This window comes from Tetrao urogallus (assembly GCF_951394365.1).
Source record: "Tetrao urogallus genome assembly, chromosome: 5".
Taxonomy (NCBI): Eukaryota; Metazoa; Chordata; class Aves; order Galliformes; family Phasianidae; genus Tetrao; species Tetrao urogallus.
The window spans coordinates 27,454,503-27,474,156 of record NC_136818.1 but is presented as its reverse complement, the minus strand read 5'-3'; the positions used below and the strand labels follow the sequence as shown (position 1 = coordinate 27,474,156).

The window sequence follows — 19,654 nt, the reverse complement described above, 5'->3', positions numbered from 1 at the left end:
ACAAACCATCCTAAGATTCTATGAATTTCCTTGAGTCATTTTCTGCCATCGTACTTCTGAATACTCTCACCTTTTGTCTATTGTCTAAGAGACTGCTGTCTGAATATTCAACATTATTATTTAATATGCAAAAAATGCATAGAATGAAATCACATTCCACTTGCCAACATTTTGATGTCAGAAAGTACGGGCAGTTTGCCTGTCCTCTTTAACTTAAAGGAAGCTCGAAAAAATTGAACATATAGAAAGAAAACAAGAACCCTGTGAGCATATATTAAAATGCAACATCAGAAACCAAAACTCCTGCAGAGAGCTTCTAAGAACAGACTATGCCTGTGCATGTGGGCTGCTCCAAAATTAACGCCTCCTATTTTATGAGGTTGGCCCACAATGTCAGAGGTCGAAGTCGGTAATATGGCAGTAGAGGTTGAACCTTCCTGACAATATCCCATTACATTTACTTGCTGTGTGATAGATGGCAGCAGAGGGGCAGTCCAACAGAATGGTGTCTGACATAAAAGTGCACATGAAGAAAAGGTGTGTCATTTAAATCCTTCATGCAGAAAAAAAAAAAAAAGCACCCACTGACATTGTGAATGTTTATAGAGACCAAACAGTGGATGGGAGCACAGTGAGGCAGAGTGGTGCATTTCAGCAGCGGCAGCAGTGACAGTGGGTCACCTCCACTAGAGCAGATTTGTATGAGCACAGAATGCAGGCTCGTGTGCATAGCTGGCAAAAATGTGGTGACTACGATGAAAAACAGTGTTCGTAGCTGAGAATTTGCTCTATCCAACAGTGTTATTGTACTCTTTGTAACCATTGTAGTTTCTACAGAAACAAATAGAAGGCAATCCTTTTGCAGAGCTCTTGTATTTTAGGCTCAGTCCATCCATCCAAGTTTCTGCTGTCTTACACTGTCTTCCTGTAAGGTAATTTACATCTAAGTTTGCTATTTACTTTTATTCTAGCATTCCACAAACTGATGTAAGATTTTTTTCCTTGCATCCAGTGCCACAGATAAGCTTTGGAAAGAAAAAATGTCATCTTAATGTTTTACAAAATGTCTGTACATTGAACTTTGTGGCTTCCTCGGTGGAAGATTTTATTCCTCAATTATTTTATGGACATTAATCAATTATACTTTCACAAGTAAAATGATATAAAGTTGCTCATCATCAACTTTGGGAGATAAGTAAGTAATTAATAACATGTAGCATCCTGATGGTGTGGGATGGTTCTACAGTATGTTTTCTTTGTGTGTTTCATTACGAAGTGTTCTGAAAAAAACAGTTTACAAGACCTCTGGACTGGAATTAGATTCTGTTATATATAAGTCAGATTTCTTAGAATTTGTGTGTATGTGTATTTGTGTCTGCATATATGGACTGAAGAGATGTGAAAGATATAGGACCCTCCTCTGAAGTGTTCTTACTATATTCAAGCCCTGTTGGACTCTCAGGGCGTGTGAAATTTTTGCTTTGTGAAATTCATAAAGAAATAGAAGAATGGAAATTCATGGCTCATTCTTTTTTGTAGACTTCTATGGTGCCTTCTTTTGAAAATTCCAGAATTATCTATCTTTTCAAAAACCAGAATTCTTTCTGCAGCTCTTCTGTTTGATGCATTCGTCTACTGCCTCCAGTGATGAATGACTTCTACATGAATGATGTCTACATTAGCTCTCAAAGATTGTTTCTTTTAAAAAAAAAGTCTTTTATGAAGATAAGGACATACTTCAAATGTAAGGCTACTGAGAATAGTTTTCCCCTTTAGACATAAGAATTCTGATATGTTAATTAAAATCTTTTTACAAGTTAAATAGTTTGTCTAAATTTGCCTTCACCTTGCTCTACCAGAAACAGATACCTCAAAAAAAAAAAAAAAAAAAAAAAAAAAAAAAAAGTTACATTCTGATAATGACTTGGCTAGAATGTTGGTATAACAAAGATCCTCACTGTGCATCATATGATAATATTGAACATTCAGTGTTTTTAAAAAAATTAAATATTGACAATTTATTCAAGATCACCTGCTTTTTGTGCAAATATTTTACATAAGTCTTTTAAAAAGAAAATTCTTATTTAGTTGAGTTTACTTGAGCTCATAATCATCAGATGCAGTTTGTTGCAGCAGATTTCTGTTTTGTTTATATGCCAGGGACGATGTAATTTATTCTGCTGGTTTACTGATGTATTTGCCTTACACTTCTTTTAAAAAATATTTTCTTTTTTTTTTTTTTTTTAATCAGAAATGGGGCTGATTAAATTTGTCCTCAAATGTTGCTTTTTCCTTATTACGTAATTTAAAATGCATACAAGTAAGGTTTGTACTCATAGCAAAATAGCATGCAAGGTGCATTCAATCAAATGGATGACATTAGCTAAGGAAACCGAGTAACACAGAAAAGGAAGGAAAATGAGCTCTGAACTGGCACTTGCCAGGGAAGAAATGGAAGCTGGACCCTTTCTTCAGTGTCTTTCAGAAAGAGGTGTTTGGGTAGTGACTCCAATCATGGAAAATAATTGTCATTCTTGTTGAAATATATTTTGGGAAGTTAAGATCCTTTTTCTTTATAATTTATTATTGCGTTAAGCTCTTAAGCATAAATCTACCCAGTTTCCCATTTTAGTTCCAAAATTTAGACATGTTAAGCCCCTGCTTACCCTCTGGTTCATGTCAGAACTGTCACTTGATATTAGGTTGTGGATAGAATCGTATCTTCCATTAATGTAATTGTCAACTTCTCAACTTCTGCGTTTATTAAAAAACCTTACTGCTACCTTAACCAAAACAGAAACAAAAACAATTTTTGCTTACCAAAGTACACACAAGCCTATCATCGCAATTTACTTTGCCATATCTGAACAACAGTGACATGTCTGATACCAGTTATGTAAAACTGATATTTCTTTTTTCCTGCATCTGTGTTGCCTGTGAAAAATAGGATTGGATCCAAAGCCCATTCTTCGTCATCTCAAGCAGGGTAGCACTTTCTCACTTCATTGGAGAAAATGGCTAAAGCTAGAAGCTTGGTCCAACTTAATGGCTATGTCTGGCCTTTTCTCAGGCTAGATATATACACACGTAGTATGGCATGGCACAAATACCATATGCAGTCTGCTTTCAAAGATTTACAGTTATTCATTACACCTAGTACAGAAATATGCACGACGGTGTCAGCGCAGATATGTGGTTTTACACCACACTTTGATTCCTACAGAGCAAAATGTAGTGAGTTGTTAGCAGTGTTTCAACGACCCTCTTATATACACGTTACACCACCTACTGTTTTCTGCAAAGTAGAATGTATTGTGCCACTAGTGGTGTTTCAGCAACATTCCTGCATAAAAACTGCAGCAAGAGCTGGCCATCTAGTGGAATAACAATTGCTGCATGCAGTGGACTCTGGTCAAGCAAACATAATGAATGAGCATATGATATTTCAGGTTTTTAAGGCTGATGTGTCAATGAAATGAGAGTATGTTAGTAATAATCACTCAAAGCTTTGGAATCAGCACAGTGTCAAGTCCTGATTACGGAAAGTGCATTGATTAATTCAGGTGAATTTTAAAAGTTACATTGAACAGCCCCATAATAGTTTATAATGAAAATGAACAGAGTTTTGGTGTATCTTAGCATGATTTGATTCTCAGGGAGAGGAATAATGATCCATTTCATGTTAATGACAGGAAGCTTAAAACCTGAGAAGAACATCTGGAGTTCAAAAATGTTTGCAGTGAGCAGAATAAAATAAAAATAGTAATCATGTTCCCATCCCCAGTGTGTACCGAAGTGCTGCAGTAAATAAGAGATTTCTCTGTTTGTTAGAGCAGACTGAAAGGAAAGTATTTACACATAACTGCAAAGTGAAAAATGTAAACTGTGTCACACACAAATGTAGGTTCTTTAACTTGCAGGTTCATCGACTATCTTCCACCCTTAACAATGATACTAAGAAAGGGTTCAACGATATTTTCACTCAAGGATTAGAAAATAAAAATATAAACATAATTTAATCTTATGACTAGGAAATACAAAATTACAAGCAATTCTGATTAACTATTTAATTGAACAAATTGTTTCATGTTCAGTATTAAGATTTTCCAGCCAGAAGGATCAGTATTTTCAGTAATGAATTACAACCTTTACCATATGTAGAAGTGCAAGTGTGACAAAATGATTTCTGGCAGATAACATAGATAAATCGCTATAAAAGCCAGTCTTAGGGAAAGTTTTCATTAATCTAATCAAACTTTTAGGACATGACTCCCAGCTTCACTAAAGAGAAAGCCAGCTTTCAACTTCAACAATCTATCTATGTATCATCTATTGACTTTTAAAATACAGTGTAAAATTAGACATTCACGCAGTTCTTTTGTTTTTTCTCACTGCCAGCCTTGTGATCTCTACTACAAACAGAAGGCTCTTTAATCTGTATCTGGAAAGGCAAGTACCCATAAAATAGAATTTTAAATCGTATTTATACCTCCATTAACTCTTTCTAATCTCTCTTTCCATAATAAAAATCACCCTTACCGGGATTCAAACACTAATCCAAATGAGCTGTTAACAAATCCTTCAGGAAATATTTTATTCCTTTCAAATTCTCACTTTCTGTTTCCTTGGAATCTATAATACCATTGGCACATGAAGCTATGTTTTTTTCTTCCGTCTTCCCTAAAACACAATAAATGGTAATGGTTTGTTTTGCTTTCCTTTTTCATTCTACTCCTTTTCTGTTGAGGTATCTCAGCAGCTTTATAGCCTGATCAATATTTAATGCTTCTCCATTGCATTACTCAATTTTCCTATTCATTCGCTACTTACCTGTTAGCAGTTAATTATGGACAAATTCAGCACTGTGTTTGGATTAAGTATACTGTTACCACTAGAAGCACATGAATATTATTGTGTCAAGATCTGTGTTTACATTCTTATTATTTCTCTATCCATCATTGAGTTCTTTATCCATTCCTCTATCTCCAACTATCTGCCTGTTTTGTTGTTGTCTTCTTAACCAAGTTTGAAAATTAAATCAGTTTAGCTTGACCTTTCCTTCACATTTCTCAGTTTAAAGCTCTTTCTTTCAGTCATAAAACCCCTGGTGTCAGAAGGCAATTTTCCTAGATAATCAGTTGGAATCCATCCTTGGAAAATTCTCACTTTTGCTAAATGTATTCCACTAGAAAAGTATTTCAAAAAATGCTATTAGCATTGATCTTGAGCCATCTCTGTTTATCACTATGTCAACATCATATTCTGGATGGACTGCAAAAAAAACGTGTGGTCACCAAAACAAGATGTAACTTTTTTAGAAGTAAGTTCTGATATTTCTATGCTAGAAATGCGTTGCAAAATTAAACTGCCCTGGAAGCTTAGTACAACTCCCTGTAGAACAAGAGTACTCATTTCTGGTTACATTTGTTATCAACAAATAAAGTGTGAACTCACATGTTCTGCCTTTTGTAAACAAAACAAAAACAACAGCAACAACTACGAACAACAACACAAAAACGAAATTTAATATAACAAACGCATGACAGATGTGCTGTGATCAGTTTCAACTGATGTTAGCTTTTTGCACCCCATTTCATCTATACTCAATATTCAATGCCTGATCAAAGATAGCCCCAAAAATTATGCTGAAGGGCTTGATTATTTTCAATTTTGGTGGGGAAAAAAATAATAATGTGAGGGTGGATTCTGTTTCCTGCATTTTAAGGAATTACTCCTAAAGAGAAAGTTATATATTTTTGTTTCAACTAGTAAATCACAAAGCAGAGCACAATGTGTAGAAAGAGAGAGCATGAGAGCCATAATGGCTACCACCTTCTGAAAGAAAAAGAGGATGGAATAGCTATGTGCTACCAAAAGCCAAAGAAATTATTGGAGCCTCAGCATAGCTGAAAGCAAAGGACAGTGCAGTACCCCTGGCAGTTCTGGAACACTGAATCTAAACTAGATTTCTTCAAAACTGATGGAGAAATGTGCTAAATTCAGGAGTCACTGGACTAATCCCATGATGCTCAGAAGAATAATTTCCCTAAAAGCTCATTCATTTCAGATTTACTCTACTGTCCTTCCACTACTTTCAATAAAGCCATTTTCGATCAGCAATTCACAATAAGCACTTATGTTAATACAGATTTGACTAGCAAGCTTTCGGGATCTCTCAGTTTCTAGGCAGAACTAAAACACATTTTCTTTCCTTAGGCATCTTTTCAAATCTAATTTATATCTGACAAATGAGACAAGAAATCAATAGTATGTAGTATATACTGTATAATGACCTGGAAAGTTCTTAAAATAGTGAAGCTGGCTTCAGAATAGGTATTCAGTATTCTATATACAATTATTTGGCACTGTTACAATTGGCCAAATTCCACTGAAAATACAATTCTGTAAAAAAGGGGCAAACCAAAGGGGGTGAATCTGGATGTTCATGCTATTTCGAAGTTGCTTCTAATAATAAAGTCGTATACAAATCAGGTTTTATTATGATTTTTCCCATGACGTTTTGGAAAACACAAACAGAAAAATATTGAAAGTTGGCATTGTTTAACTTCTAGAAATGCAAAGACTATATTCTGTACATATACTGTGTGTCATGCATTATAACATCCATGCCATTAAGGAGATACTAGCATGAAACATTGAGTTTTTCAGATTTTAACAGGCAAATTTTCTTACCTCTGCTTTGGCATACGGATGAGTGGCTGTTTATGACATCTCTTACTAAGGCCAAAGAGCTTGTGAACAATCTTCTGTGCCTTGAGAAATAGTTGCTTCATGCTGTTTTCTAATTGCTCATAGCGACGTTGAAAATTAGAATCCATTGTCCACAAATGCATTACAGTAGATGTGTTCAGAAAATAATTCATGGGCAGCCTTTTCATAAATAATTTGAATTCATCTGAAAAAAAAAAAAAAAGAGACAAAATTTATTAGGTTTTAATTATGTATTTGTAGCTATTTTTAGAGTAAAAATGAACTTATTCTTTGGTTATTCTTGAAATTCTAATATATTCAAATGATCTTTTGCAATTTTAGAATGGAAGTTTTCAAAGTAGAAAGTTAACCATATTTTTTGTGATAATATTATTTTAAAAACAAAAAAGTAATTAAAGCCATAAATATTAAACTGATCTTAAAAGGCAATTCAAGCTTGTCATTATTTCTCAACCTGGAGAACATAAGGATTAAATAAGAATCAGAGCTACTCACCTTCAAATTTAGGGCCTAAAAGTAAAAGCACATTCAAAGATCACTATACTTTGACCCATATGGAGAAGGTGGAAAATGATCTTAAATGAAGTATATTCCAATACTTAGGAAATTCAAGTAAATATGGTGTCAAAAACCTACTCTTTCTTAGACTACAATAAGCCATTATAAGTTAGACTTTCAAAAGAAAGAGTTCTTAATCCACACATTAACTGTGAATTCATACTGTGAATTTCCCTCACTTTTTGATTTGTTCTGCTAGCTTAGTCCATGTAGGATATATAGATTGAATCTCATTAACAGAATCTTATTAATCAGTGAGTCTATTTTCATGAGCAGTATAATTTACAAGCTGAATTAGAAGTTTTGAATCTTAATAAACTTCATCTAAAAAGGGCTCTAATTGGGAGCATTGGGGAATGAGGTGAAGGAGAGAGGAAGAGGAAATAAATACCACTCTTGAATATACATATATATATAACATACATATATATATTCTATTCTTTCTTGTTTCCGTATTTCTGTACTTTAATTTTGTCTGCCCTCCTGCTGCTTTTTACTGCATAAAAGTCACTCATCCTATTGCTTTCACTTTTCCAGTTGCACCTTTTGGGTAGTATATTGTGAATGCAATGATCCAACAGGCTGAAGCAGCCTCCTGCTTAGAACTAAAATTGCTCATAATATTTAATATTTCTGTAAGTTTAGATTTCTTTTGGGAAAGGGTTGATTAGGGAAAATGTCTGCTAATATGAAAGAATATTCTACTACAATCAAGAGGTATGCCTGCTTGGTTTAGTTTTTTTCTATAGAAGAATATTTTAATAGGAAAACAAACAAAAAAGGAGATATATATATATATATATATTTTAACAGAGTAATAAGAAATTTCTTTCCTAAATGAGCTAGATCAGCCAACCTCCATATTCAGTGGGGCACAGGGTCAGGATGAAATAAAACAGGTATTTTCTGCCATAGAATATTCTGTGATGGTTTACCATTCACTGGAAGATAAATAGTATTGAAAGACCTTCTGGAAGGTACAAAATGAAAGGGAAGGGGCAAAGAGGATGATTTAATATTTAATAAAGTGGTTTTAATGATTCATCTGGAATCTCTTTGGCAATGTGTTATTCATTTTCTTGCCATGCCTTCCTCTTTGGATATTAGCCTTATGCTATTCTCTTTGTGAGATCAGTACCACTGCCCCTCTGCTATCTCTGGGAGAAAAGTAAGGAAAATGAGGGTTTTTGCTTATTTCATGAAGTATTTGAAGCCTAACTCTTAATCTTTGTGGGTTTGGTTTTTTTTTTTCCCTCTAATTTTATCCCATGTCCAAAAAGACTAAGCATCTAACCCCAGGTATTGCTTGTTTTTGTTTTTGTTTTTGCTTCTGAAAAAAAAGTTAAATTCAATAGAAGTATTTTGAAAATTTTACTATACCAGATGAGCAGCATTTTGTCTCTTGGTGGAGTTCTAGGAAAACAATTCCCAAGTAACAAAGAGAAAATTACACCTTAATCTCCCTGCAAAGCACATCCCAAACTTCCTTTTCCTTCAAGGCTTGCACAACTACTGTGAGAAGGGATTAAATCTGACTTGTCTGAAGCAGGTTTGGTGAAGCCATGCAAGCCTGAAGAGTGCATTTTCAAATTTATTTACTGGTGCTAAAAATAATTATTTAAAAAAAAAAAAAAAAAGATAAATAGGGGTAAGTGAACTGTTTCAAAGTACATCCTTTGGCAAAACTCAGATCTGCAGGTTGTATAAATCATCCAAGCTTTGCTGACTTCAGAAGAGTGTACTAATGCACTCAGGAAGGATCAGATCCAAAAGTTGCATTCCTAAATACCTGTTTTAATTGATAACTTTTACGTTCTCTTCTGTTCTTCAGAGACACTGGTATATTTACTCAAACTCAGGTTCATGATGCCAATATATATATATATATATACATCCCAGAGGAGAGAATGTACTCAGAATATGCCTTTTCAATTTTCATATTTGTGTAATAACTTAAGAACCATTGTCAATTTGTTGTCCTTTGCAAGCTTTACAGCTAACAACTAATCAGATGCAGTGTTTAGACATGATAAGGAGGGTTTACAGTCTTTAACTTGCAATGCAAATGCATTTCCAATAAGAAAGTGCTCTTTTTTTCCCTGTAATAAACATCATCCTTGACTATCCCTGTGCCTTGAATGATCATGCTAATGAGCACCACACCGCAGGTAAAAGAGAGACAGAGATAAAATGAGCATGGTTACATAGTGCCTTCTGAAAAAAATAAAAAGAAGGAAAAAAAGAAAGGAAAGATAATGTGCTCATATCTTAAACAGACACATTTCATGATCTGTGAAACTACAACATGAACTCCTACCACTGAGAGATGATTAAACTATTACACTCTAATCAACACATTATACCAGCCATTCGTGAAGATTAACAGCTAGTAGTATAGTGCTGGGAGACATACAAAGTGATGATATTAAAACATGATACTTGATACAACATATGATAAGATTTCAGTACTTTCTAATTTATTTTTTCATTGGTAGATATCAAGTGCATATGTAATACAATTTTTCTTACTACTCACTTCAAATACTGAGAAAAACATAATATACAGTGATTGATCAAACAAGTTAACATAACTTTCCATGGTCACATTTACTTTTCACCTTCCCCTTCTGCAAGCTTTATCTTCCATGTGTTAGTAGTGAGTAGATTGAAATGGCATACCATATTTCAGCAGCAAAGAATAAATGTAAAGTATCACAATGGAAGTAAACATTACTGCTAGAGTCAGATGCATATCAGACACATTTAGGCTGTAATAAATACCTAGAACTACTTAGCTTGTAACTGGGATTCTCAGTGTTATTCAGTATAGGAGCAGGGCACAGTGCTGAATACACAGATAAGTACTCTGCAGACAGAGCCAGCAGAGACCAGAAAAATGCAATGAGTCTCATCAAAAGATCTGACAATTCCCTGTAACAAGGAAAAAAAAAGGTGCCTGCTCTCTGTGTTGGAGGTCCTTGAGTCTTTTGCTCTAAATGTTTTGCATATCCCTGATATTTTGAATTACAAAACCTATACAAGACCATTCATGCATACAAGACCATAGCACACTTCAGTTTTTGCTTCATCTGAAGCCAAGTGATTTTTTGGAACTCTTCCAGAATATCAAAATGTTCTGTGCAGGTGTGTTTCTTAAGATCCTTTTTGAAGGATCTTTGGAAGCATCTTGGAAGTCAATGTAGTTTTCCCAGCTGGGTAATTCAAAGCACTGGGTTAATAATGGTAGCATAAGCAAACATCTGACTGTGCAGTGCAAAGTTTGCATAACATGTCACATAATATCAACGCACTTTCTTCTTCCTTTCTTCTGTTGCATAAATGGAACAAAACCAATTATTGTTCCTAATTTTTTTCTTTTAAATAAGAGGTACTGCTTACCCTATCAATACAAAAGTGATTCTCTCTAGTCTGTATGGGATTAGAAACACAGCAATTTTCTCCTCACAGCCCAAGGCACACTCTGTGTAAAGTCTGGGAACAATCTTTGCTTCTGCTATGAGCATAACACTCATAGGAGGGTGCAAAACTATTGCTCATTCCAACTTCTAATGGATATCTGCTTGTGGGCCTCCTTACTACCCTGGCATCTCCCTGGTTCAGAAAGGCTCCTTGCGCAGCATGCCTTGCTGTGCTCCTCCTCTGGTGGAGCACATTTCCTCTTGTCCTATTGCCTGTTGGTTGGGAGATGAGAATGACCCCTGCCTTGCTACATTTCAGGTCGTTACAGAGAGCAGTGAGATCTCCTCTGAGCTTCTATTTCACTACTCTAAATAATCCCTGTACTCTCAGCAGCTCCCCATTGGACTTGTGCTCCAAACCCTTCAAAACTTAATTGTCCTTCTCTGGATGCACTCCAGGGCTTCGATGTCTGTCTTCTAAAGAGGGGCTCAAAACAGAACATGGCATTTGAGGTGAGGCCTCACCAGTGCCAGATACAGAGGGATGTTCACCTCCTTGGTCCTGCTGGTCGCACTATTTCTGATGTAGGATAGGATGGTGTTGGCATTCTTGACCACTTGAGCACACTGATGACTCATATTCAAAACATATTCCCAGGTCCGTTGCTGCCAGGTGGCCTTCCAGTCAAATTACAACATGAAGTTTCAGGAAATATATATTCTTGTTTAATTGTTGATTGTACGGTCTAATTCAATCTTAAATAATTGTCTTTTTTTTTTCCTTCTGAATAAGCATTCAAATGTGCAAAATATATATATATATATTATTGAACAAAAGGAATCTGAAAATACCTGAAAAATTGTTTTCCCTGGCCAGTTTAAGAGTTTCTTATTCAGTGACATACTATTTGAGATGGGCTTATGGATAAGAATTCAGACTGTAGCATTTTTTTCCATTTATCAAAGCCCAGGAAAAGACTATCAGTAGGAGAAAACCACTTTGTATATCATATCATTATGTCAAAATTTACCACTAGATAGCTATTGAAATGGGCTATTTTATCATTTCTCTAAATGACACTTTAATGATACATTTTCTTCCTTATTTATCCAAGAATAACAATAAAAAAGTCTTTGACAATCTTTATAGTGGATAAAATGTTGTGTGTTCATTACCTTGATTGACAGCATTTCCAACACTAAAGCCTTGTCTGTAAAATCTATGCAGTTGTCATTTATATATATCTTCTTTTTCTATAGAGCTTCATTTGTACTAAAGGTATTAAAATTCTGCCATCACAGTCTTGAATTGTATAATACTTCATAACCAAAAGCTGTTACACTTTTCAACTAACAAAATGTGATAATAAGTTTATGGCAAATTGTCAAAAATTTACTAGTCCTTTACAAATGCATGTGATGGTGCATCTAGTCTTACACACCAGTTCAAACAAGAGCGATTCATACAAATCTGCTCAAGTTAATTCATGGTCTGTGTAGCTTTGATTTATGATGATAGCTACTTGTAAAAGACCACGAATCTTCACAAACCACTGCTACTTTGGGAAGCCATTTATCTTCTTGGACCATAACAATAGGAGCAGTGGATTCACAACGCTGCAGTGAGGGAAGCTGCCCCTCCCTATCTCTGCTATTCTAAATGTTTTATCTCTGTGACCTCGTGCATAGTTCAGATTTATTTTATTTACTTCATGTGTTGAGTGTGCTGGGGTAGACATGCTGCTGGATTATGTTTCTCCTTTTTTTAAAAAATTATTATTCTTTTACAGTAACCCTGCATTACACATTTCTGTGCAAACTCAGAAGGATGAGGAAGGGCCCATCCTCACCCTCCACAGCCATGTAGCCCCTTGTGATATCTCCAGGTCACTTGAGGCAGTATTGTTGGTGCTCACACGAATGAGTAACAAGAGATAACAATCCAAGCTGAGCCAAATGAACTTTAGCAATTTCTCCTCAATATTCTCTAACATTTTGTAGATAACTCTTCATCTTCACTGTATCACAACTGTCTTTTCTGTTCAGATTGTCAGCTCTTTAGAGAAGAGCCTGTCTCTTATTATTTCTTTATAGGGCAATACTTTGCCCAGTAGGCTCCAAATTTAATTGTTGCCATGTAATACAAATAATAATCTTACATTTTCTCATAGTTCAGGCAACTACATCCTGCTTGGAGTCCATAATTATAACTGCAATTAGTGTGAGAAGCAAGACTTATCTGACAGGAACAATCTCATAAGTCCCAACAGTCCATCACATTTTTTTATAAAACAGGAATATATGTGGAAAAAAAAAATTGACTCTAACAATATGACCATGGTAATATCATTACTTTCCCATAATAATGCTTTTAATTGTAACCAGGGCATAAAATATTACAGCAAGTCAAATACCAGTGTCAGCTGTAAATTGAAACCTCAAACCACAAATCTGGTAGTTTGAAAGAATAAAAAGCAATAGGGTCTACAGTTCAAACTGCTGGATGTGGTTGCTGTTCAAAGAAATGCTACCTCAGTATTGTGTAGATATTATTAAAGAGATTTATAAAAGATATACGTTTTTTAAAATAGACCACCATGACTCATAAGACAAGAAAACAAAGCACTAAGACAAAGAGCTGTATTTCAAGAAATCTATCTTTGAAAATAATAGAGTTGAAGGAAACCTAAAATTGCAGCTTAAAATCACCTTATATCTTCATAGAAAATACAATAAAAGTGAACTTTAATTCTTTTTCTTTCTTATACATATATTTTTTTCCATCTAGGATAATTCATTCTGCACTCCCCATAATTAAAGCACCTCTCCAAAGTAAATAAACTCTCTTTCGAACTTTCTGAAGGACAAGGAGAAGAAAAGATATGCTCTGTAAATATCGATTGTATATAAAGAAGGAGAGGAGCTCAGCATTTAATACTGGAGAGGCAGTTTGAACAGGTGTGATCTAACTGCTTTGCAAGTGCTGAGGAAAGCGAATTTCTATGATTCTTATAGTGGGCTAAGTTTCTCCATTTCCTTCTTTCTTCTTCCTTTCTGTTTCCGTTCCTGTTTCCCTTTCTTTTTCCCTTTATTCCCTGTTGGCTTTATTTATTTGTTTATTTATTTGAAGTGAGGAGTGCAGCAAGGCCATCTTCAGAGGAACTGCCACAGTTCCTCTAAACTGTAGACTTTTCAAGGAGGAAAGAGCTGGGCAAAATATCAATGCAGCTGAAGGTGGGATTGCTGAGCAGAGATCCTCTGATCCTTTTCTAGTATGTAATTTCTTAGGAAAAAGGAAAGCCCAGATACTCCTTTCACAGTCTCATCTTGGTGCATAAATAAAAGAGAAAATCATGTGGAGTTAAACATGGCAGCATGAACAGAATAAACAGAAGGAATGCTGATTTCTTGTAACAATATGTGAGTTGTTTCTTATTCCCAATCCAAATGAAACCTTTTCAGAAATGAACAAACTAGACTCCAATAGCTGTCTCTGTAAATTCCAAGGTCATTTCCTTCACCCTGTTACTTATTCTTTCAGGGGTGATTCTGAATCTTAACTCCTTTCAAAAGTTTGTATCACTGTCCTTCAGCTTGGCATTCTTTGGAATTAATTGCAAGCAATCAAGAAAAAATTCTCAATGAATTTATCCATTTTGAATGATGGATTATTTTGGAATTTATATGAACATTCTGATCATTTATTCTGTTACACAAATATTTCTGAAGTACAGGCATTCCACTTTCGATCTAGTGCTACTATTGTTATAATTCCGTAGCACTGTAAATGCATATAATGTATAGAATATAATTCTCACGTGTAGATTTAGGCACAATCTCTACCAGCTCAAAAGCTAATTTTATTGTTCTTGGTCTTACTGATAACTCCTACAGTTTAAAAACTGAATAAAGCAAATAGACTAAATATGCCAGAGAGGAATAGTTTAAGAAAAGAAATAAATGAAACAAAATATTCTTGTAAAGCACACTGAAGTAAATAACCAGTGTCAAGATTTTACAAGAGAAGATTTAAGAATCCACGAGTCAGAACAGACGATATTGCTCTGTAAGAAAAGTGAGACCGTTGAGTTACATCCTTCTTAATAAAGAAAGTCCAAAGCTGCCAAGGCAGATTGGAATTCCACCAGGAATGAGTCTGTCACCAGCTCTGAAGAGAACTGCATTATGTCCGGTACATAATGGACATAAGTAGAATTATATTAGATCAAGCCTTCTGCTCCTCCTTTTATTATAATATCATCACAGCGTTTAAAGTGTCTGAGAATTCAGTGCAGTGTGAATCTTTAATAAATTGATTTGTCAGGTGCTGCTTTAGCAGGAGGCATATAATGCTCTTAGGTTTGATCCTGAGGCTATTATATTGCCAGGATTTGATTGGCTGCACCTTCATGTTTGGAATCAAAGAGGAACAATTTAGATACTAGCTCTCTGAAGAAATTCTGCACATCACATCTGTTCATTTTATTAAAACAGTGACACCTCCACAGGGGTGAGGTGACGAGTATTGGTCACAGAAGGAACGACAGCTTGGTCTATCTGTTCATACTATCGATTAAACTTCCTGACAATCACATAGGGAAGTTAATTACTGGGAAGCAAATTAACACCTTTGCTAGATAATAGAGAAAACAATAATTATGTTAAGAACTCAGGAGGCTAAATTTTCTTGGCCTTGAGCCCGAAGCTATGAACACCATTTCAAAAAAAAAAAAAAAAACAAAAAAAACACTGCTCTACTGCTCTGGGGTAAATAGTTTGAACCATATTGATTGAAGTCTTTATTCTCAGTGATTAAAAAACACCTTCACCTGCCAGTGAGATTTTTCAGACATTTCTCAAGGAATCTTTCAATTAAGATTTCACATGAGACTCACTTTGTATCACTGCTGGTCTATTCTTGTCAACATAGAGGCATACTATGTTACTCGCATGATCTGTGCAATTACACCTTGTATGTGCCTTGAAAAACAAAATTACAAGGTCCACTCGATAGATACATACTCTTTTCTGATTAAAAAAAAAAAAAAAAAAAGAGGTTTCTGAGTGTGTAAGATTAAATCTGTTGCTTCTATACACAGAAGAAACCATTCAGCATTCAGTTTTATTTTCAGGTTTAATTTTTGTACCTTATTCTACATGCACATTATCTAAAATACAGAAACTGGAAAGGCAGTAATGTATCACCAGACCACAGGAAGAGAGAACTTTGAATGCAAATAGTCTTCAAATAGCAGTGAAAGATTCTAAATTTACTGTCTGTCTGCAATGTAAAATCAAACCTACACAGCTCAAAATATTCTTTATGAATTGGAATCTCAACACAGAGCCTGAAAGCTAGTCTTGGAAGTTTTCTTCTATTATAACAGCAAGAAGTTTCTTCTGATCAGAATGTATATACAGCAACCTCTATGGTTGACATGACATACCTAAATAAAACTTAAATTTATCTTCATCCCTTGTGCTTATATTTAGTAATTTGGAACAAGTGTAAAAGAGACACTTAGCTCCTCAATTATGCTTTAAAATGTTTATCTTAGAACACAGATTCTCTCTCTCTTTTATAATTTTTTTTTTTTTTTTTTTTTTTTTTTTTTGATTGAAAGAGCAATTATGGTAAGCCACGATGAATTTACCACCATGGTGAATTTACCTAATGATTAATATGTAGTCTGTAACAAACTTTAAGCATCATCATGGTAGTTTCCACATGAATTATTGTGGGCTCTGTTTGGATCTTAGGACTGCTATTAGAACTGGTAATAAGAGAGATAGCCAGAAACCAGGCTGAACTATACACAATATAGTAAAAACTGCAGGCTTGACAGCAGAGAAAAATTACTTTTTTTACTTGCCAGCTAGATTACTTTGATTTGAAGATAGCAAAAAGGAGTCCCAGAATATCCATTTTTCTAAAGTGGTTTTAGTACGAACTGGTGCTACAAGAATGGCAAAAAAACAGTGGCTTACTCGGATGGCAAACAAAATTATATTAGAATTTTCTGACTAAATAAAGAGATTGCTAAACATCAGTCTAAATTCACACTTTCTAGAATCATCCATCAGAAAGAATCTGACACACTACAATCAAAGTTAAAGTGGTTGTCAGTGGAGAGAAAATGAAAGAGTGAACATTACTGAAACTGATTGTATTCCCTAATGCACTACTGGGAGATGTTAGTATATTTCAAAATAAAGATGATTTCATGATTTCTGCTGACAACATTTTATGAAAAAAAAAAAGGAAAGAAAACAAAATGCAAACTTATTTTCTCAAGATTTACTTTGCTTTTATAGTGGGATTTACCTTTATTTTCGTGAAGATTTAGATTTGTTATTGGCTCTCATCATTATGCATTCTGTCAACCAGATGTCTAAGATTTCCATCTTCAACACTACGTGCTCAGATTTATCTTCATATTTTGTTTAACTGGCTGTTTATTTCAGACTGTTTAAACAATCTGTTTTATTCCAATATATATACATATATTTTTTTTAGCACATTAACTAACTTTGATGACTTTGGCTACCTCACCTATTTTTCACATTTTTATTCAAAATGACTGAAAGTAAAAAACTCAGTAGGTATATGACATCTAAGAGTATCTCTGTCCAAGAATAATGACTGAAATTCTCTTCCTTGAGAAACAATAAGATATCTGTGTACGTTTTGAGATCAGTTATGATTTTTTTGCTATGGGTGTATTTAACTGTGTGATTTTCACGCATAGTCCCAGACATTGTTAGCAATCATAAAGTAAAAATAATGTGGCAAATCAGTGGAAAATTCTTGCAGATATCTGAGTGTGAATTGACTTCTCTAAGCATCTGCACTTCCACACCAATGCAAACTGTAAATTCTGTCTTGATTTTACCATATGACAGTATTTTAGAATTCCTCACAGGCTCCGTGTTGAAAATCACCTTCACTCCATCTTCTGTTCTTCCCAAGAAGCGGTAGAACAATTTCAAAGCCTGAAGTCAGCACACAGTGCTATATTGTAAAGAGGTGCAGCACAGCCACAAATGGCCAGTCAAAGTCTTAAGAAGTTTTACCTCTAATGACTCAGATGCCTATAGAGCAAGACTACCATCAATCTCAAATGCAATGCATGAATTGAAAGGTAGTGAATGAATGAATTCAAATTCTCTCTTTTAGTAGTATACTGTAAAAACGTTGATCAAGTTTGCATAGATTTTCAATTAACTAAATTCTAGGTTAAGATCAGAGTGAGACTAACTCTTCACTTTCTCAAACATAATTTATTGGCTCTGTGGTGATGAGTTTTGTAAAATTAGATTTGCAGACCTGTGGGGAAAAAAAAAGGAAAGAGCCTTTCCTTTTTTAAAGTTAACATTTACAGTAGGTTTAGATTTCTTATGGAAAAAAAAAATTATCAGAATGAGAAGAAAGACAGTTCTGAAAGTATTGCATCAAACTACGGTGGTTGCTATGATATTTTGCATTTCTATGATATTTTGCAATTTTGAAGGTGGAGATAAAAAATTAATGACACTTTTAAATGGGTAATTCATGGCAGAACATGGTGTAGATGATGTATCCTATTATTTTGTGTAGATTTTATATAAAAGTAATTACATTAGATGAAAATGCTCCCCCCAAAAAAGAATGAGATGTCTGAACTTCTTCTTCTGCAGTGTTACTGACTCTTAATTCAGTAATAAGCTTATCACCCCTTCTATTAGAATGCACTTTATTAAACTATTTAAATCCAATTATATTATATAAGGGATGTGGAGAATGTCATTAATTCAAATAAAATGAAAACTTTCATTAAAACTGAGGAAACAGGAGTGTAAAGTCTCAAAAGTAATCTTTACTGATGAAAAAAAAACAAAAACACTTTGATAACTTTGAAGGTAGTGCTATACATTAACTAAGGATTTAGATTTAATTTATAGGTGGAAAATGTGAATTTATTTTTCAGACTGTATTAAATAAGTACATGTAAAGGTTAAGTAATGCTCAATAGCAAGACATTCATATGTTAATTTGGAATTAGGATGCACACTGGGTATGAAGTCCAAATCCAGTGAAACCACAACTTAAGAAGAAACAACATGCAAAATGAATTCAGATCAGTGAGTACTCTGAAAGCAAAGCAGTGATGGAGAAGTTACAAATAATGAAAAAATATTTTCAGCATATATTAGTTTGAAAGTTAACATCATTTTCTCTTGACTGTAATTATAATTTTACTTTCTGTGATAACGAAACATTTCTTTTAACCTATCTATAATGCAGATATATTGAATCAGAACAGTGATTGAGAAAATTCTGTATTTTGAAAATCTGTTTTGAAAAGTCTGTTTTTTAAAGTTGTTGGTTAGTTGAAGGATACATTCCAAAATATTTATAGTATAACTTTTGATGCTTAATTATGCCTGTGAAGATACATGGCTTGTAGCATAAAGAATTTTTGTGTTCAGTGGGCCAAGTTTTTCAAGGCTCTAGATGGCTCTATTTCTGGTCTGTTTAAACTGACTTGAGCAACTCCCATCGTCCATGTCATATTAATGGTGTTGGTTTTTTAATTTATTTTAAATAGAATGAGAAGAATTTAGACTACTACAGATTTCTTTTGGCAGATCACCTTAAAATAAAATTACTGTAATTTAAATTGTTTGAGTGAAGTGGCTAGATTTCCAAAGATACTCAGCATCCATCCAAACCAGGATTTTGGTACAGACAATGCATGATCGTGTCCTTGCTATCAAAATCCAGACCCTGTGCATACGTATTCATGCTTTCAGGCAATTTAGAGCAGTGGGACACAATTTCTATAAAATGCTTAGTTGATAGTTAGAGGTTGACAGATTTGTGTGTTAGAATTTGCTTTTTTACATTGCTAAGCCTTGCCAAAAGAGTCCCCAAAACTTCCAAAACCAGCAGTGTGCAAGCGAAC

At 34.4% G+C, this 19,654-nt stretch overlaps 1 protein-coding gene across 2 annotated transcripts in view; it reads right to left on the bottom strand.

The window, feature by feature from the left end:
• The window catches only part of BRINP3 (BMP/retinoic acid inducible neural specific 3), a gene marked incomplete at both ends in the record, with an annotated part of 182,516 nt that overhangs the window by 30,155 nt on the left and 132,707 nt on the right, over window positions 1-19,654 (bottom strand). For both annotated transcript variants that reach the window (XM_079536350.1, XM_079536351.1), the window contains one exon: window positions 6,694-6,916. In XM_079536350.1, the coding sequence (XP_079392476.1) occupies window positions 6,694-6,916 (223 nt within the window). The remainder of the gene's footprint in view (window positions 1-6,693; window positions 6,917-19,654) is intronic.